Below are 21,985 nucleotides of genomic sequence, written 5' to 3'. Positions count from 1 at the left end.
GTACAAAGGTGTCAGTGGTTGGTTAGGTTTAAGTACAGGGGTGTCAGTGGTTGGTTAGGTTTGAGTGCAGGGGTGTCAGTGGTTGGTTAGGTTTAGGTACAAGGGTGTCAGTGGTTGGTTAGGTTTGAGTGCAGGGGTGTCAGTGGGGTTAGGTTTGAGTACAGTGGTGTCAGTGGTTGGTTAGGTTTGAGTGCAGGGGTGTCAGAGGTTGGTTAGGTTTGAGTGCAGGGGTGTCAGAGGTTGGTTAGGTTTGAGTACAGGGGTGTCAGAGGTTGGTTAGGTTTGAGTACAGGGGTGTCAGAGGTTGGTTAGGTTTGAGTACAGGGGTGTCAGAGGTTGGTTAGGTTTGAGTACAGGGGTGTCAGAGGTTGGTTAGGTTTGAGTACAGGGGTGTCAGAGGTTGGTTAGGTTTGAGTACAGGGGTGTCAGAGGTTGGTTAGGTTTGAGTACAGGGGTGTCAGAGGTTGGTTAGGTTTGAGTACAGGGGTGTCAGAGGTTGGTTAGGTTTGAGTACAGGGGTGTCAGAGGTTGGTTAGGTTTGAGTACAGGGGTGTCAGAGGTTGGTTAGGTTTGAGTACAGGGGTGTCAGAGGTTGGTTAGGTTTGAGTACAGGGGTGTCAGAGGTTGGTTAGGTTTGAGTACAGGGGTGTCAGAGGTTGGTTAGGTTTGAGTACAGGGGTGTCAGAGGTTGGTTAGGTTTGAGTACAGGGGTGTCAGAGGTTGGTTAAGTTTGAGTACAGGGGTGTCAGAGATTGGTTAGGTTTGAGTACAGGGGTGTCAGAGGTTGGTTAGGTTTGAGTACCTGGGTGTCAGTAGTTGGTTAGGTTTGAGTACAGGGGTGTCAGAGGTTGGTTAGGTTTGAGTACAGGGGTGTCAGTGGTTGGTTAGGTTTGAGTACAGGGGTGTCAGAGGTTGGTTAGGTTTGAGTACAGGGGTGTCAGAGGTTGGTTAGGTTTGAGTACAGGGGTGTCAGAGGTTGGTTAGGTTTGAGTACAGGGGTGTCAGAGGTTGGTTAGGTTTGAGTACAGGGGTGTCAGAGGTTGGTTAGGTTTGAGTACAGGGGTGTCAGAGGTTGGTTAGGTTTGAGTACAGGGGTGTCAGAGGTTGGTTAGGTTTGAGTACAGGGGTGTCAGAGGTTGGTTAGGTTTGAGTACAGGGGTGTCAGTGGTTGGTTAGGTTTGAGTACAGGGGTGTCAGAGGTTGGTTAGGTTTGAGTACAGGGGTGTCAGAGGTTGGTTAGGTTTGAGTACAGGGGTGTCAGAGGTTGGTTAGGTTTGAGTACAGGGGTGTCAGAGGTTGGTTAGGTTTGAGTACAGGGGTGTCAGAGGTTGGTTAGGTTTGAGTACAGGGGTGTCAGAGGTTGGTTAGGTTTGAGTACAGGGGTGTCAGAGGTTGGTTAGGTTTGAGTACAGGGGTGTCAGAGGTTGGTTAGGTTTGAGTACAGGGGTGTCAGAGGTTGGTTAGGTTTGAGTGCAGGGGTGTCAGTGGTTGGTTAGGTTTGGGTTCATGGTTGTCAGTGGTTGGTTAGGTTTGATTGCAGGGGTGTCAGTGGTTGGTTAGGTTTGGGTATAGGGGTGTCAGTGGTTGGTTAGGTTTGATTGCAGGGGTGTCAGTGGTTGGTTAGGGTTGAGTACAGGGTTGTCACAGGTTGGTTAGGTTTGAGTACAGGGGTGTCAGTGGTTGGTTAGGTTTGAGTGCAATGGTGTCAGTGGTTGGTTAGATTTGAGTGCAGGGGTGTCAGTGGTTGGTTAGGTTTGAGTACAGGGGTGTCAGAGGTTGGTTAGGTTTGAGTGCAGGGGTGTCAGTGGTTGGTTAGGTTTGAGTGCAGGGGTGTCAGAGGTTGGTTAGGTTTGGATGCAGGGGTGTCAGAGGTTAGTTAGGTTTGAGTGCAGGGGTGTCAGTGGGGTTAGGTTTGAGTACAGTGGTGTCAGTGGTTGGTTAGGTTTGAGTGCAGGGGTGTCAGAGGTTGGTTAGGTTTGAGTGCAGGGGTGTCAGTGGGGTTAGGTTTTAGTACAGGGGTGTCAGAGGTTGGTTAGGTTTGAGTACAGGGGTGTCAGAGGTTGGTTAGGTTTGAGTACAGGGGTGTCAGAGGTTGGTTAGGTTTGAGTACAGGGGTGTCAGAGGTTGGTTAGGTTTGAGTACAGGGGTGTCAGAGGTTGGTTAGGTTTGAGTACAGGGGTGTCAGTGGTTGGTTAGGTTTGAGTACAGGGGTGTCAGAGGTTGGTTAGGTTTGAGTACAGGGGTGTCAGAGGTTGATTAAGTTTGAGTACAGGGGTGTCAGAGGTTGGTTAGGTTTGAGTACAGGGGTGTCAGAGGTTGGTTAGGTTTGAGTACAGGGGTGTCAGAGGTTGGTTAGGTTTGAGTACAGGGGTGTCAGAGGTTGGTTAGGTTTGAGTACAGGGGTGTCAGAGGTTGGTTAGGTTTGAGTGCAGGGGTGTCAGTGGTTGGTTAGGTTTGGGTTCATGGTTGTCAGTGGTTGGTTAGGTTTGATTGCAGGGGTGTCAGTGGTTGGTTAGGTTTGGGTATAGGGGTGTCAGTGGTTGGTTAGGTTTGATTGCAGGGGTGTCAGTGGTTGGTTAGGTTTGGGTTCATGGTTGTCAGTGGTTGGTTAGGTTTGATTGCAGGGGTGTCAGTGGTTGGTTAGGTTTGGGTACAGGGGTGTCAGTTGTTGGTTAGGTTTGAGTGCACGGGTGTCAGTGGTTGGTTAGGTTTGTGTACAGGGGTGTCAGAGGTTGGTTAGGTTTGAGTACAGGGGTGTCAGAGGTTGGTTAGGTTTGAGTACAGGGGTGTCAGTGGTTGGTTAGGTTTGAGTACAGGGGTGTCAGAGGTTGGTTAGGTTTGAGTACAGGGGTGTCAGAGGTTAGTTAGGTTTGAGTGCAGGGGTGTCAGTGGGGTTAGGTTTGAGTACAGTGGTGTCAGTGGTTGGTTAGGTTTGAGTACAGTGGTGTCAGTGGTTGGTTAGGTTTGAGTACAGGGGTGTCAGAGGTTGGTTAAGTTTGAGTACAGGGGTGTCAGAGGTTGGTTAGGTTTGAGTACAGGGGTGTCAGAGGTTGGTTAGGTTTGAGTACAGGGGTGTCAGAGGTTGGTTAGGTTTGAGTACAGGGGTGTCAGAGGTTGGTTAGGTTTGAGTACAGGGGTGTCAGAGGTTGATTAAGTTTGAGTACAGGGGTGTCAGAGGTTGGTTAGGTTTGAGTACAGGGGTGTCAGAGGTTGGTTAGGTTTGAGTACAGGGGTGTCAGAGGTTGGTTAGGTTTGAGTACAGGGGTGTCAGAGGTTGGTTAGGTTTGAGTACAGGGGTGTCAGTGGTTGGTTAGGTTTGAGTGCAGGGGTGTCAGTGGTTGCTTAAGTTTGAGTGCAGGGGTTGTCTGGGTTGGTTAGGTTTGTGTAAAGGGGTGTCAGTGGTATGTTAGGTTTGAGTACAGGGGTGTCAGTGGTTGGTAAGGTTTGAGTGCAGGGGTGTCAGTGGTTGGTTAGGTTTGAGTACAGGGGTGTCAGTGGTTGTTTAGGTTTGAGTACAGGGGTGTCAGTGGTTGGTTAGGGTTGAGTACAGGGGTGTCAGTGGTTGGTTAGGTTTGAGTACAGGGGTGTCAGTGATTGGTTAGGTTTGAGTACAGGAGTGTCAGTGGTTGGTTAGGTTTGAGTGCAGGGGTGTCAGTGGTTGGTTAGGTTTGAGTACAAGGGTGTCAGTGGTTAGTTAGGTTTGAGTACAGGGTTGTCAGTGGTTAGTTAGGTTTGAGAGCAGGGTTGTCAGTTGTTGGTTAGGTTTGAGTGCAGGGTTGTCTGGGTTGGTTAGGTTTGAGTGCAGGGGTGTCAGTGGTTGGTTAGGTTTGAGTGCAGGGGTGTCAGTGGTTGGTCAGGTTTGAGTGCAGGGGTGTCAGTTGTTGGTTAGGTTTGATTGCATGGGTGTCAATGGTTGGTTAGGTTTGAGTATAGGGGTGTCAGTGGTTGGTTAGTTTTGAGTATAGGGGTGTCAGGGGTTGGTTAGGTTTGAGTGCAGGGGTGTCAGTGGGGTTAGGTTTGAGTACAGGGGTGTCAGAGGTTGGTCAGGTTTGAGTACAGGGGTGTCAGTGGTTGGTTAGGTCTGTGTACAGGGGTGTCAGTGGTTGGTTAGGTTTGAGTACAGGGGTGTCAGTGGTTGGTTAGGTTTGAGTACAGGGGTGTCAGTGGTTGGTTAGGTTTGAGTACAGGGGTGTCAGTGGTTGGTTAGGTTTGAGTGCAGGGGTGTCAGTGGTTGGTTAGGTTTGAGTGCAGGGGTGTCAGTGGTTCGATAGGTTTGGGTATATGGGGTGTCAGTGGTTGGTTAGGTTTGAGTACAGGGGTGTCAGTGGACTGGTGAATCTGATGTGTCTACTCAAACTGAAAAAAAAATAACATAATATATGAGAAAAGTTTTTAAACTTTTTTACTTGAAATTACGAGGGAGTAAATTGTAAAGACAATTTTTTGAGCAGCTTACAACTGTAAAACAAATATAGCATTTAAGAAAAGTTTTTAAATTTTTTTTGATCTTTTTGTTCGATGTGATTTGATGTCTCTAACGGGTTTGGTAAATTTATTGTCAAACTTTTCTTGATACTTTTTTTGGGTTCCGTGACAAATGATCTCAGGACAAATGATCTCAGATAAAATATCTCACTAAAAACAACTAAAATCATAGTATATACTATTTCAATTTTGCTGAGAGATATTTTTTCTGAGATATTTTGTCTGAGATCATAACAATTGTGCTGATATATTTTGTCCATGATATGATTTGTCCTGAGATAATTTGTCCGTGAGATATTTTGTCTTAGATCATTTGTCCTGAGATCATTTGTCCTGGGATAATTTGTCCGTGAGATATTTTGTCTTATATCATTTGTCCTGAGATCATTTTTCCTGATATCATTTGTCCGTGAGATATTTTGTCTGAGATCATTTGTCCGCGAGGTATTTTGTCTGAGATATTTTGTCTGAGATATTTTGTCTGAGATAATTTGTCCTGAGATCATTTGTCCTGAACCGTCTTAACACACAGAGAAGTCACTGGTGGGACGAGAAAGAGTGGGTGGGACTTAAAACTGTACAAAAACATGAGTCGGCAAAAAAGTGTTCTTTTTTCTCTCACTATTTAACTTTAAAATTGATATTTTTTTAAGAAAAAAAAAAATAGACCACACAAGTTAGCTGTAACATATCAATAAATTTTCAACATTGCTGTTTGATTAATTTTCTTTCTTAAATTAGCAAAACTATTCCCTCTTCCCTCTTCCCCCCCCCCCCCCCCACCCCCACACCAACATACGTAAACCTTCATTAGGAGCGGCTGAAGACATTTCTGTACAGATTTCTATGTTGAATTTTATGCACATATTTTGTAAAATCCCCAGAAAATTTCGCCGTTTGTGCAAAAATAAAAATAAAAAATTAAACGACCCCCGCATCATAAAAAAAAAATGTGCGTGCGTGTGGGTGGGCTATATTTAGTCTCACAACTACAAAAATCATATTTATAGCCTTTAGCCGTATGGTGGCTTGCAAAAATAATTAGTAACTGATGTTTTTAAAGCCTTCAAAGGCCGCACCATTAATAACACGAGATGTGACTCACACCATACTATCGTTGGCGCGCGGGAATTGGGTTTTCCCGAAACCTGTTTATAGCAGCACTGCTCGGGTTGTTTCGCTACTCGGCGGTAATTAAACAAATCATAACACGGCTTTTTTGCTTGGTGTTTGTTTGTGAGCTGCGTTCGTCAAAGGGGGGCTACTCTGTCGGTGTTCTCATCATTGTTTATTGCCCTTTGTAAGTGAGTACATCAAGAGTACTGAGGTACCTCATTTCAAGAAAGGAGGTTTATAGAGGAGGATGAGGTTAAATATGTGTGTTAGTGAGTATAAAACTCGAGCAGTGGCGGATCAAGGGGGGTAGTGGGAGGAAGAATTGGAACCCCCATTATTAATTTGCCCAAAATTTTCTTTCCAAAACGATAGTTTTACTTTTAGGCTAACAGCTTCGTTTTATTATAATAAATGCAAGATTTGACACATATTTAGTTTTGTTAATGAATTAAATATTTATCACAAGTTGTATTAAAATGAGTTGTATATATTAGAAGAACTTAAAAATAATGAGAACTTTGGCAGTAGTAAAGTTTAGATTAGAATTTTAAACACACGTAAACTTTATTGTAGTATGAAATTTAAATGACGATAAATTTTATAGTTTTTTTTTTAAATAGGTTATTTTTTTAAATTTTAAATCGAAACAATAAATACATTTAATTTTTTATACTTATATAATAAGATTAGGGCCTATATTTTAAAAATATATTGTTTGATAGTTGTAAAAATGGTTGTATTTTACATGAGCCCATAACTCTAACTCCTCTCAGAACATGCGAACAAAATTTGACATACGAGTAATTTGATTTTCGGGCTAAACAGTTATTAAAAAAACACCTAGAAAAAAATGCAAATTGTGAGTCTGCGCTATTTAATGACACTTGTCAAAGTTTTTTCTAAACTATTCTTAAATTGAGAAAGAAAATAAAACTTTTACAAGTTTATTTTTAATACCTTTGTGGTAAAATAAGGAAAGTGAGGACAATTTTGCAAAGATTTTGAAAAGATTTGACGAAAATTTAGCTAAAGTAACATAACATTTTACAGCAACATTTATGTTCAATTGCGTTCGACGTTGTTTATGTTCAATCTGTTAACTTTAGGGATTAAGTGCCGCGTTAAGAGTGTAGCAGAAAGTGAATTAAAATAACAGAAACAGCTTACCTTTAACATTGAGTTAACCATACACTAGGCCTCTAACTACACCAGCGTTTTCCGTCTGCGAATATTCCTACAGGATTTTTTCTTACATGAAATTTACTGTCTAAACTTTAAGCACTCCACATAACAGCTAATCACAAATCAATTAACCATTCAAATTCTCATATGCTTTTTGAAAACTTAAGCGAAGCTTGTAATAATGCCTTATGTGTGTATATATATATATATATATATATATATATATATATATATATATATATATATATATATATATATATATATATATATATATATATATATATATATAATTTTTTCATTATTCAATAATCAATTTCGTTATTATAGTTTGAAACAATGCAATATTAATATTAAAATTAAATATTTTGTTTGTTTGGTACCTTTTCCCAATATTACATTTAAATGTATCAAGGGACACAACCAATAACTGCTTACTCATAAGTCGTTAAGGTCGTTAAACAAATTCACTGTTAATAAAAGTATTAAGATTTACAATAATGTTTAAGCAATAAGTTGTATTTGTGAAATAAGTGTTCAACGTCTACATTTTATACATATTTTAGTACTTTTTTCCGACTATAGTACTATTTCTAAAACTGGTAGCTTAATCATAATTTTGGTAGTACACAAGAGACATTTTCTTTTCATTTAATGCTGTGAATCTAATAACTTTTCCTTAGGTTTTAACCAAATAAAAAACATTACAAAATCCATCGATAATTCCTTGTTAAAGAACAGTTTCGTGGAAGTTATCCAACAAACGAAAAATGTCGGTAGAAGTGCAAAAATGGCATATCCATTAAGCAGATCCCTATCTTTTTTGTACTCCTATCCCCCCCCCCCCTTATTACAGAAGCGGAAAGACTTGGCATTTTAAGGTGAGACGCAATGACAAACGTTTGGCGATCTTACGCTCTACTAATTAGACTTAAGATAGCCTTTGTAACCTTCCCCCTATTTCTGACAATACGGGTCCTATATCTTCTATTCTCACATGCCCTAAGATCACGTCTATGTATTTCCAACTTCGTGTTCTGATGGTCTAACGTTTATTTGATAGTTACATTTATTATTTAGGACGAAAAACAAAAATATTCAGCTGTAATTGGCTATAAGTTAAAACTATCTTCCGAAACAAAGTAAATAGTACATATAGCCAGTGGCGTCGCTAGGTCGGGTGTCACCCGGTGCGGCACCTCATGGATTCATGTATTCATGAATTCATTGCTTTCAGTGTAAATTATAAGGTTTTGGTGTCACCTCCATCCCGTTCGTTGATTGACTTATCAGGTATTCAAAACACTAAACAAAACCCCTTTTCTGCTGTTTTACAGTGTGCACAGTTAATGGTACAGATGTTTATCTATTGTCAGTTATTAATACAGGTGGGTTAACTCTAATTAATCATTACTTGCACTGGTAAAATGCTTATTTTCTTTATATATTTAACATATTTTATACTAAATGGTGTCACCCGGTGCGGTCCGCACCCCCCCCCCCCCCCCCCCCCCCCCCCCCCCGCCTCGCAATGCCTCTGCATATAACGACTTTTTATGTCGTGTTTTTGTTTTACAATATTTATGCCTATTGATAAACACTGAAATGATGCAATAATCAAATACACGTAATTTCTTTCTAATGTAGGGATGGAAAACACTGCTCTGGGTAAAGATCAATTTCACAGTATTTTAAACCTGTGTGTTGAATATTGTGGTCCATGGGTGCAAATGCAGTGAAGTTCATCCGTCCAACCTCTATGTAAGAATACAGTGGTCAACACTTAGCCCCACCGGCTTTAATTTCCTAGCATGAGACAGGTACACATCCCAGCTTGGGGCGGTTAGGATTCGAACTCGAGGCTTTTGGGTTCTTAAGCTGGGTTCTATCGAATCCCAGAGGTTCGGTGAGCCCGTCTTAGGCTATTCTATTTTTAGATTGTGTTTATTTACAAACATGGGACAAACGCGTCAATTGATTGTCAGAATGTCAAATCACAGTTCATAGTTTCCTTAGCAAATTGAATGACGCTGCTTTTGCTCTTGAAGTATTAGTAAGACATTAAATTCCATGATGTTTTTTTTATCAATATGTTATTGTCTAAAAAATAGTTTCAAAGCAATTAGAAATATCGCAATTAGATTACTATGTGGTTTTAGGTCTATGTTAAAAAACAAAATAACTTGTTAATTTTGTGCATAGTTTGTAGGCGTACGTTGTAAAAAAATAATAATTCGATTATTGCTAGCCTGTAGGCTTTCGTTCGCAAGACAATTTTTTACCTTTGTGAACCTTATACAAGTATGACCCCCACCCCCGCCCCCCCCCTCCACACACACGCCTAGTGACGTCACATATTATGATTACGTTATGTGAAGCACAGCCTTATAGTACCACTGTATGTTGAGAGAGATACAGGTTGAGAAAGAGGGTAGTGTAAGACATGTATTTTCCCAAGCTTCGATAAGTAATACATAATAAGAAGAGAGAGCAAAGGAAACAACTACTTGAACTCACATGGGAGACAAGTCTGGTGCGAATCAAGGGCTGAAGGTTTTAAAAAATACAAGAGAAATGTTATGGCAAGCTGGCCTAGAGAATGTGTGTGTGTGTGGGGGGGGGGGGGGGGGGGGAGGGTGAGTGAAGGTAAGAAAAAAAAACACACCTGCCCGTCCACACAAAATATTACACGTGCGACATGAGTGGCTCACTCATAAAAATTGAAGAATGAGAATAACAGTTGCAGCAGCCTAATTGTGATGTGTGTGTATGTGTGTAAATTATACACAGGTGTGTGTATGTGTGCAAATTATAGACAGGTGTGTGTGTGTGCTTGTTTCACTTTTGAGATGTGAATTTGTCAGCAATATTTGTCGACACCCAATAAACAATCTTCTGAGGAAAAAGACAAAATATACCAGACAGAATATATCAGGATAAAATATCTCTGGACAAAATATCTCAGGACAAAATATCTCAGGACAAAATATCTCAGGACAAAATATCTCAGGACAAAATATCCCTGACAAAATATCTCAGGAAATATATCCAATAAAAAATATCCAAGACAAAATATCCCTGCTAAAATATCTCAGACAAAATATATTTCAAAACGTAGTATTAATGCATAATCTAAAATTTAAGTAAATAATTTTTCAAATATAATTTCATTTTAAATATATGATTTTTTTAAAATTATTAACTCGTATACATGTATATTTTCAAACAGTATAATATACGGTCTAATAACCTACAAAGAAACGATTAAACCGATATTTAAAAGGGCTGATTACAAGCATCAAACTTTAACAAATAAAAGAAATATTCTCAGGTAAACAACATCCTTTGTTTTTTACGGCATTAATTACACAATTAATAATTAAAACGTTATCAAAGTGGGTGATTACTTTGAAGAGCCGTACACAATTTTTAAAAAATCTAGTTTGCTCAGCACATTCTTAAGACCACGTAACGGCGTTGATATATAAGTAACTCTTGTTTATTGATAAGACTTAGGAACTTAGCGGCTGTAGTAGATTGGTATCTGATAAGTGGCGGCTGGGAATTATTGGCGTGAGTAAGGATTAGATGAACACAAAGATTTCCGGTCTGGTGTGAAGTGAGCAGTTCTAGAGGTCGTTGTGACGACACACGACCCTTGGGGTCAAGTGGAGGGGGGTGGGGCTGGTGATAAAACATCACACCGTTTGTTGTGTAATATCGGCAAGTGCTCATACAGAGATGGAAGAAATTGCTTGAACGCTGGCGGATGTAAGATAGGTCACTTGTGTAAGGGGACGAAGGACGACTAATTGGGGGGGGGGGGGGTGTGGTGTGTGTGTGGGGGGGGGGGGGGAATTGTGCCTACTGTGCCATGGGATTTGTGTGGCTACTCACAGATAACCTACTTGTATTTAGCTATTAGTAACGGTCTATTAGTTTGAACGCTTTGACCCAGTGACTTAAGATTTGTAATACGTTATGATTTTTAATAGTTAAAGAATAACTTTTCCCTTTGATCTTTGATGCACACAATTAAAGATAACCATATTGCTAATCCTAACAGAATCTGTAACAGCAACCATATTAATACCTTATATTTACGGTTCTGTTAAGTGTTAAAATTAAGGAATCTTAACATATTTTTTTCCTGTTTAAGAACAATGTTAAATCATCATAAAGCGATAACTTTGTTCATATGAACACATGATGTTGTGAAAAAATATGTACATTACTGACATTTCAACCAAAAAAATGTCAATAAAATGTTCACAACAAGGTTTTTAGTTAAAATTTACTTTTCTATATTGAGTAGTCCTACCTAGTAAAGGGAATGGTTGTATGATAATAGTGAGAGACACGGAACGGAATTTGTCTGCCATTATGCCTTGGTGGATTTAGAAAATAAAGGTGTGCACATAAATCTGGAGGAAAAAAGCAAAAAACAGTGTTAGAAAAGGCTGGTTCAAGGTAAGCAATACATAAATACACACACACACACACACACACACACACATACACACATAATATATATATATATATATATATATATATATATATATATATATATATATATATATATATATATATATATACATATATATATATAATTTTGTTTTTTATATGTAGACATACAAAAACTGAGAGACAGATATCTCTACAAACATAAACCAACCGTGCATAGTAGTCTATCTCCCGTGTTGTGATATGTTCACCTCTAGCTTGGGTAAACAGATGAACTTGTGTACTTACAGTTGTTTATTTTTTGTTTAGTCTACGTGGAACGATCTCTCTCAGTATAGGTGTGTCTATAAAAGTGTGTCTCTGCGTATGTGTCTTAGTATGTATGTCTAATTATGAGCATCACTATGATTGTATGTCTCTATATGAGTGTCTTTCTATGTATGTGTGTCTATATGTTTGTGTGTATATGTTTGTATATCTTAATGTAGGTTTGTCTTAAGGTAGGTGTGTCTTTTTGCAGGTGTCTCTTTTTATGTTTTTCTATATATGTGTCACTATAAATGTGTCTCTGTACGTAGATGTGTCTCATGTAGGTGTGTCTCGGTCTTTGCATGTCTCCACGTGTTTCTCTATGTGACTATGTCTCTATATACGTGTGTCTTTATGTAAATGTATCTTGATAGCGGTATTTCTCAATGTGGGTGTGTCTCAAGGTAGGTGTGTCTCTATGCAGATGTGTCTCAACGTACTCATGTCACTGTGTAAGTGTCTCTCCTTGTTTACGTATGTCTTTACGTATGAGCCATAACTAATGACCATCTCCAAACACACCGACACACATACCGTTGTTTACAACATCCACCACACAAGCCCACGCCCTCTGTAATCCTACCAGCGTCACAGCAACTTGTTTACCCTAAGCCCCCCCGCGCCAGCTGCCGTACGCTGTTGTAAGCTTACAAGCATCACATTAGACAGGGACCAGTCAAGCGTAGCCAGACGTTAATTAGCTTCGTTTTAAGCGCCCCGTACCTAACCTTTCAACTAGCTGGCGTAGACCCTCGTTCTGAGAATTCCCCTGGAACTTGCAGGATGTAATTTCTGTCGTTTTCTTCTTTTCCGGGTGCTATTTTTAGACCCACGTGAAGGATGCACCGAAAACGAGAGCGTGCAAAACGACCCGAAGTATTTGAAAGTACTTGTGGGTAGGGGATTCGAACAGGGTCTGTGTCAGGTATTGAGCGTCTACAGGGGAAAGATAAGGGAAAGAACTATAGAGTGGTACTGCAAGCACATTTGTTCTCGAACATTTTTTTTTCACAAGAATTTTTCTTGAGGTTTGTTTTTATCTGTCTCTAGTGATAAAATATTTTTAGTCATATTTTTCTCCAAATATTACCTGTGGAAACCTATCTTATGTGTGCTTGTTTCTCCGGTTGCTCCCAGTGGTAATCCATCTTTCTTGTGTAGTGTGTTTTTTGTTTCTAGAAACTATACTGATTTTCAGCCATGGTATATCTTAAAATGGTGCTCTATAACATCCAATTAATTGCTATTTTCTTTGGAAGATATCATTTTCATACTATTTAACTATGTAAACCACTTCTTCCCACGATTGATGAACCTGAAACAGTTTATACCATGCAGGCAAATTAAAATAAACTTAAATCGTAAATGAAGCATCAACAAGGGGTATCAGCTTTAGTTTTATAATTTAAGGATAGAGTATGCGGATAGAGTATCTTCGCTGAATAGGCCATGGGATTCTTCCCTTTTGCAGACTGGTATTCCTTACTACACAGTGTCGGACTCAGCGTTACTAATAACGCAAATACTTATTGGTACATACTTAGCGAGGGACTGTGTGGCCGAGCGGTAGAGCGCTAGACTACTAATTCCAATGCCTCGAGTTCGAATCCGGGTTCAAGTCAGTCGAACGTCTCTGAGTCCACCCAGCTCTAATAGGTAACTAATTCACGTCAGTGAAATTAAAGGCGATTGGTCACACTGCTGATCACACTATCCCTTCATATGCAGAGGTCACATAAACAGGTGAACTCTACTGCACTTGCCCCATGTACAGTCAGGTATGAAAACAAAGCATTTCTACTTTACTACATACTTAGAGTGCTAAAGTATAGAAAACGTCACACTACATTTAAAGGAAAAAAAACTTTGAACCGTACGAATAGATACGAGTCAGCTACACTTTACAACTAATGGCCAATAAGCGTACAGATGAAGTTGTAATTTCTGTTCGCTGTGTGACTCCGTGAGGGTTCGAATCCTAATTAGCCATCAAGGTGCAGCGTCATTGGTTAATGACATATTTGTGTTCTGGTAAATCTACGATCTATTTTCGGAGGTCTATTTTTAGGATTTTTACGTGCGTCAAGATAAACAATTTGTTTTGAATTACTTTTAAACGAGTTGATTGGCATGTTGTCGGTTGAAAATAACCAATGGGGATTTAGATCGTTCTTGTAACGAAGTTCTGAGATTTACATTCATGAAATGTACGCACTAAAACTAGCCCGCTACTCTAATATGTAAACTATTTTGTACTTAAAATATTTACTGATGAAATCAACGAATAAGTGCGAAAAAATAATAAAAAATTGCACTAGGTAATGCGTTAGAAAATATTTTTAGTGATATTTACTAGTTCATAAATGACGCTGTGTAATTAGTTTATTTAATGTTATCGAATATTTTGGTCGCTTAAGTTGTACATATTAACTGAAGATATCTACATTTGAGATAGCAATATTAACAGAAAGTGATTTTTCCATTGCCTCAACACGTTATTTGAGATAGCGAATCTCTTGAGTCACACCAATAAACTGGATTTTTTATTTATTTTTGGAAGTAGAACTTCGGGGTTAGACTTGGGTAACCAACTGCGGATAACTATCAAGGGAGAGAAAACTATGAAATCAAACTAGAGTGGCGTTCCTTGGGCGATATAATCTATCTATATATATAATTCTCTTCTGGGATCAGTTAGAAAACAAGCTGCAAGCGCGCCTTTGCAGTCCCCTCTCTTCCTCTCTATCACTTTCACTACCACCCCCCACCCCACCCCCACATGATCTGGTGAGCGGTGTTCACTCTGTTTACATTTTACAATCATAGGGGACGGGTTTGGTGACGGCTATTAGGGGCAGATAATTTAGTTTGAAACAATTTTAAACTTAGAGGAGGTAACTAAGAGGAGGCTGCTTTCACGTGGGGGGGGGGGGGGGGTTAGTGTTTTTAAGCAAATATTTTCAATGGCAGCATTGGTTCTCAGGGGCGTAGCGAGGGGGGGGGGGCGGGGGGGGGCGGACCGCACCGGGTGACAACATTTAGGGGGGTGACACCAAGGCAAAAATTAGCAAAATATATAGAGAAAAACTTGAGGTGGGGGTGCAAATCGAAAGTTTGAGGGGGGGGGGGGTGCAAATCAAAAACTTGATGGGGGGTGCAAATCGAAAGTTTGAGGGGGGGGGGGGGTGCAAATCGAAAACTTGAGGAGGGGGTGCAAATCAAAAGTTTGAGGGGGGGTGCAAGTCGAAAACTTGAAAGTTTGTCCCCGGGAAGGGTCGCAACGCCTCTGGGGGGGGGGGGTGACACCATTAATTACCGCACCGGGTGACACCCGACCTCGCTACGCCACTGTTGGTACTGTCGAATTCACAAATTATAAATTACTGAAAAGTAGAAAAAAAAAACAACTAAATAGCGGCGTATGATACGCAGCGGGTCGGCTCGTATATATATAATTCTCTTATTGGAGACGCTAGAAAACAAGCTGTAAGCGCGCCTTGCAGTCCCCTCTCTTCCTCTCTAGGAAGTCTGGTGAGCTGTGGTTCACGCTAAATGTTTACAATCGTAGAGCCGGGTTTAGTGACGGCTATTAGGGGCAGATAATTTAGTTTGAAACGATTTTAAACTTAGGGGAGGTAGCTAAGAGGAGGCTGCTTTTACGGGGGGGGGGGAGGGGGTTAGGGGTTGGGGAAAGGAGGGGGGTATCGTCCTTAACGACTTACTGATAGTGTTTTAAAGCAAATATTTTCAGTGGCAGCAGTGGTACTGTCGAATTCACAAATTATGAATTACTGAAAATCAGAAAATAAAACAACTAAATAGAGGCGTATGATACGCAGCGGGTCGGCTCGTTGACAATATTTATGATTTTCTAGCTGCAGTCTCTGGAACATAGGTTGGTACCACACACAAGGATCGGGATTTCATTTGCATTATATTCGAAAACGTCGTAAAAGAATCACGATACAAAGGCAACCCATAATCTCTTCATATTAGATCTTGTACGTGCCTCAAGGCCTTTACTTCTTAGTGTGCATTTATCGCCTCTAGAAGCAAAAAATACTAAAAATAGACGTTTTAAACTAGGTTCAATCTTTTTTAGTAGATTTTGGAAGCCTGTACCGAGTGTTTCAATGTTATTATTATTATTATTATTATTATTATTATTATTATTATTATTATTATTATTATTATTATTATTATTATTGTTATTATTATCATTAGTATTATTATTATTCTCATTATTATTATTATTATTATTATTTTTATTATTATTATTATTATTATCATTATTAATTATTATTATTATTATTATTATTATTATTATTATTATTATTATTATTATTATTATTATTATTATCAGTATTATTATTATTATTATTATTATTATTATTAAACGAATATCCATAACTTACAATTGATTTAATTAGAAAAGAATTTCGACTACAATGCACCTTTTAATACCAAAGCACTCCAACATTTAATTCAATGACACTGATATACTTTTAGTTTAGACAGGTGTTATCATGTAGCCTAATTTACTTAATTGTAACCACCTCTAAATAAAACTATTTGACTTGTTAAATTAAATCATTCCATAGTTTCTTGTGTTAACTTTATTTTTTTAAATCAGGTAAATATTTTGACACCTAATTGTAAAAACATTTTCCCATAATAAAAAAAAAAAATAACAACACTAAAATACGCATTAAGTGTTGGAATATTCTAGTAGATTTTTTCGAATATTTAAGTAGATGTTTAACCTCTTGGCTCTCGTCCAGCTTGGTGTTGTGTTGGGTTGTGACTCACACACACGCTCGGCTACATCAAATCAATACCAGCTTACAAGCAGTGTATAGCATTTGACTTGTGCAAGTTACATATATATGTACATGATCGAGGACTGATAAATGAGGTGTGTGAGGGATCAGGGGGTCAGGGAATCAGGGGATAAAGGGGATTAGGGGATTACGGGTTTAGAATGATATTAACTGTGAGGCGAAGAGATAAAAAAATAGAACGCCATTGAGATAAGGATATATGTTATGCGATATCAAGAACACAAAACCCCAGACTAACTGGAATATATAGAATGTAGAAGGATTACCCAGACCTAGTTCTAATTGTTTAGGTAAATCCTGAAGTGCACGCATATGTTCATACAAAAGCTAACACACATACACGCACACAAACACATACACGCATAGACACTCAAAAACACAATTTTTTTTTAAACTTACGATTTTTTAAATGCTCACTTGCATCTGCATTCTTGTAAGTTACTCTCTATAAAATTTGACAGTAAAGCAACAACAAAAAAGAAAAAAACAACAACAAAAGACAAACTTTTAAACACTTTTCAGACCTCACCTTTCGTGGAGCTTAACCTAGGTCGCCATGACCAAAACTCAACAAACACCATAAAAAAAAAACAAAAAAGAAAAAAAAAACATAAATTACTTGAAGAAAATGTCTGGGTAGATGAAGCACTAGATTTAGACCCACTCCATTCATCATCGCCTGCGTATTCCTGTTAATTTATTTCCTTCAGGCTGAGAAGCGGCGTAAATTGATCTACCTTTAATTAAGAGTATTGCAGTTAATTGTCATCACGGCGAGCTGTGAGTAATTAGATGAGAAATATTCATTTGATACAGAAAGATCCTGGTTGGTCATGCTGGTATTTGGCACGTTGATGGAATGTGCAATCAACTTCACATAAGCCTCACAGAATCTTTTTTTTAGACTACACACACACACACACACACATATATATATATATATATATATATATATATATATATATATATATATATATATATATATATATAATTCTAAAGCAAGTTTGAAATATATGTATTATATATATTATATAAATTAATTTTAATTCATATATATATATATATATATATATATATATATATATATATATATATATATATATATATATATATACATATGTGTGTGTGTGTGTGTGTGATACAGATATTTTAAATCTTGCTTTAGAAGTAATTTTATGTTTTTACAAAGTGCTGACCGCACCTTTCCAACATAAGCTGAGGCCAAGTAACATATGAACGGATCGCTAGGTCTAAAGGGGATTATTTTACTTGACTTAGCAATTATGAAAGAAATAATGACAAACCAAAGAAAAAAACAACTGTTTTTAAACTTCTAGAAGCACCATTTAAGAATTGGATTGTTTTTTTTTCTATGTTGGCATGACGATAAACATTGCTTGGGACAATTATAATCTCATCCTAAATCTAGCCCTAACTATAACCCTGGCTTTCACCTTAATTAAGTCCTAACCCAATACAGAATTCTTGTTATAAACCCGAAATTTACAGAATTTCTTTCAGGTATCTCTTCAGGATAACACCCCCCCCCCCTCAAACACGTTTACCGTCCTCACACCAGATTTAAATATAATTTATACAGATAATATATATTTTTGCCAGTATCCGTCCCGCCACCCCACCGGAAAATCAAGTCCCCTAAACCCTAAAGAAAAAAGTCTGAAAGAAATAGTAGACCTTTATTTTTAACCCCACCCGATTCCTTACCTAACCCCTATACCAAAATCTGTTACAGCATAGCAACTTGAAAAGAATCTAAATTTCCTTGCATGCTCTCTTTTTTAAAAAAAGCCCAGATATTTTAAATAGTTTTAAAAACAAATAAATAAAACTCCACTTTGACCGACTTTAAGTGTATAGCACCAGTCTTCTCTAAGTCTCTAGAACTGTACAGGAAATCAATGTTTACTTTGTAGCCTAACTGGCACGCCAACACGTCTTCTCGTACGTACCACTAGCAGACGTTGATATGTTAGCACTGGCATTTGATGCAACTTCTCAAACAGCTGAGACCCAGTCGACATTTGAATTCTCGATGTACAGTAGTGTATCCAAAATTTTGTTAATAGTTAAATAAACAACCGACAACGATCACGTCACATTCCTTTATGTATTCGCAGGTGGATATTGGGAAGAGGGGGGGGGAGGGGTTAAATAATTCTAGAGTGATATCTTATAAAAGTGAAGAATCCTGTTTAGACCTATTGATCCATTAGGCAAATGAAGTAGAATTAATGTTTCTTGACCTCGGCATGCCCAGCCGCCTTTACTTTCCCTAACGTGAGTTAGGCACCCATTATAGCTGAGTGGACTCAGGGAAGTTCCATAAACTGTAAACCGATTCGAACTCGAGACTTTTGAGTTAGCAGTCTAAATCATTGGGTTCATTTGATAGTGCCAACAACATTTTTCTAGTGGTCTAACCAGTTGCTTTAAAAAATTGTTAGGGTTAAGCTTAGCTTTAAAAGTCCGATTCAACTACATGGTTTTGTTTGAAAAAAGGGTTAGAATTAGGTGAAAAGGGTTAAAATTAGCTAGATTTAGAGCAAGGGTTTTGATGTCGATACTAGCAAACATACAACCTTCCGACGTATTTATAGCTAGGCGTGCTTACACTTACTTTTTAAACAAAATTTAAAAAAAAAAGTTATTTTTTTAATTTAGAAAGTAAAGGAAAGCATGTTCGAAAAAACAACAACATTACTTTTAATAATAAAAAAGCCTTGATACTTTGAGTTAGGAAAGTATTTTAAAATAAAAAACAGCAAAACATTTTCGCGCATGAGATAACTGCTAATGATTTGTTTATTATTTTCTCTAAACTTGCTACAAGAATACATAGAAGTAAAGATCACAGAAACATGTTTAGTGTCGTCGAAAGAAATCAACCGTGATATTTTTTTTCTCTTTAACTTTCTTTTTGTAACCGAAAAAAAAATATTTCGTCGAATGTTTTAATTGGCTTCTCCAACGGGAATTACCGAAAAAATAAAAAAATAAAAATAAACGAAAAATAAAAACCATTCGGAGTTGAGTGTTACTTGGGATTACCGAAAAAAAAAAAGAATTCTTCTGTTTTTAAAATCACTTGTAAAAAACTCACAAAGTAAAGGGATCACCGGATCTGAGTGGTGCTTGAGCCGCTGGCCAGATTTTCTTGACGTGGTGATGAGTGTCTAACAAGCGTCTCATTATCCCCGCGTCCATTGCACGCGCACGGGATTACAGATCACCGTTCTTTGTTTCCCGGATTCCGGAGAGCCAATCGACACCGTGTGACTCGGCATATTGATGAGTCTAATCGATATCCTGCAATTAGATGGGTACTGGTATTTTCTTTGTAAAATATCTTGGTCGTCCTTTGTCTCTGTGTTTTATAATCATTTTAATGTTCAAAGATTTTATGTTCAAATGAAGACTAATAAAACTTTAGATTTTAGGGAGTGAAGTTTTCTTCTTCTTTGTTCTTAATTTAAGTTTTTGAAGGGATCCCCTCAAACACAATTACGTATACGTGTCAATTGGTTACGCGCCATTGAGGCCATTGACTACGATTTCAGCTTGTTTTTCTTTTTGAATTGGTCTAACCAAACTACAAGGCAGCAGTTGTATGATTTTGAAGTTGTCTCTGATGTATTTTACACATTTTAGAGATGGTGTCTATTGTATTTTAATCATATACATTAATCCACAGTATGCCCCAGTGTATGACCCAAAGTATGACCCACAGTATAACCCACAGTATGACCCAAAGTATGACCCACAGTATAACCCACAGTATGACCCACAGTATGACCCACAGTATAACCCACAGTATGACCCAAAGTATGACCCACAGTATAACCCACAGTATGACCTAAAGTATGACCCACAGTATGACCCATAGTATGACCCACAGTATGACCTAAAGTATGACCCACAGTATGACCCACAGTATGACCCAACAGTATGACCCACAGTATGACCCACAGTATGACCCACAGTATGACCCACAGTATGACCCACAGTATGACCCACAGTATGACCTAACAGTATGACTCACAGTATGACCCACAGTATGACCCATAGTATGACCTAACAGTATGACTCATAGTATGACCTAACAGTATGACCCACAGAATGACCCACAGTATGACCCACAGTATGACCTAACAGTATGACCCACAGTATGACCCACAGTATGACCTAACAGTATGACCCACAGTATGACCCACAGTATGACCTAAAGTATGACTCATAGTATGACCTAACAGTATGACCCACAGTATGACCCACAGTATGACCCACAGTATGACCTAACAGTATGACTCACAGTATGACCTAACAGTATGACCCACAGTATGACCTAACAGTATGACTCACAGTATGACCCACAGTATGACTCACAGTATGACCTAAAGTATGACTCATAGTATGACCTAACAGTATGACCCACAGTATGACCCACAGTATGACCCACAGTATGACCTAACAGTATGACTCACAGTATGACCTAACAGTATGACCCACAGTATGACCTAACAGTATGACTCACAGTATGACCCACAGTATGACTCACAGTATGACCTAACAGTATGACTCATAGTATGACCTAACAGTATGACCCACAGTATGACCTAACAGTATGACTCACAGTATGACCTAACAGTATGACCCACAGTATGACCTAACAGTATGACTCACATTATGACCCACATTATGACCCACAGTATGACCCACAAATGACCCACAGTGTGCCCCACAGTATGACCCACAGTATAACCCACAGCGTGACCCACAGTATAACCCACAGCATGACCCACAGTATGACCCACAGTATGACCCACAGTATGACCCACAGTATGACCCACAGTATGATCCACAGTATAACCTACAGTATGATCCACAGTATGACCCACAGTATGACCCACAGTATGACCTAACAGTATGACTCACAGTATGACCTAACAGTATGACTAACAGTATGACCTAACAGTATGACCCACAGTATGACCTAACAGTATGACCCACAGTATGACCCACAGTGTGCCCCACAGTATGACCCACAGTATAACCCACAGCGTGACCCACAGTATAACCCACAGCATGACCCACAGTATGACCCACAGTATGACCCACAGTATGACCCACAGTATGACCCACAGTATGACCCACAGTATGATCCACAGTATGACCCACAGTATGACCCACAGTATGATCCACAGTATGACCCACAGTATGACCCACAGTATGATCCACAGTATGACCCACAGTATGACCTAACAGTATGACTCACAGTATGACCCACAGTATGACCCACACAGTAAAATAATACATCACAATGATTGGAATCAGTGTTCCTTCCAGACTTTTCTTTGGGGGGGGCACTTGATATTTTCTGGGGGGGGGGGGTGGATGACTACATTTTCCGGGAGGGGGGCGACACTGGTAAAAGTATATGTTTTCTATATAAATCCCATTTAGTTCGGGAGAGGGGGGGAGGGGAGGCGGTAGACGTTCTGCGGAGGGCGAAGAAGAAATTCCGGGAGGGGGGGGGGGGAGATAAACTTGTAAAAGTAGATATTTTCAAAATA

The 21,985-nt window shown here is 38.9% G+C and overlaps 1 protein-coding gene across 1 annotated transcript in view; it reads left to right on the top strand.

Moving 5' to 3' along the window:
- The window catches only part of LOC131928827 (protein TsetseEP-like), a 36,597-nt gene extending 14,915 nt beyond the window's left edge, over positions 1 to 21,682 (top strand). The window contains exons 2-5 of the mRNA XM_059284955.1: positions 20,107 to 20,237; positions 20,335 to 20,443; positions 21,145 to 21,336; positions 21,437 to 21,682. Of these exons, the coding sequence (XP_059140938.1) occupies positions 20,107 to 20,237; positions 20,335 to 20,443; positions 21,145 to 21,336; positions 21,437 to 21,682 (678 nt within the window). The remainder of the gene's footprint in view (positions 1 to 20,106; positions 20,238 to 20,334; positions 20,444 to 21,144; positions 21,337 to 21,436) is intronic.
- The last annotated feature ends 303 nt before the right edge of the window (positions 21,683 to 21,985 follow it).

Source organism: Physella acuta, unplaced genomic scaffold (assembly GCF_028476545.2).
Source record: "Physella acuta isolate Inbredline_101_S28 unplaced genomic scaffold, ASM2847654v3 ptg001553l, whole genome shotgun sequence".
NCBI classification, from domain to species: Eukaryota; Metazoa; Mollusca; class Gastropoda; family Physidae; genus Physella; species Physella acuta.
This window is presented reverse-complemented; position numbering and strand designations above follow the sequence as displayed.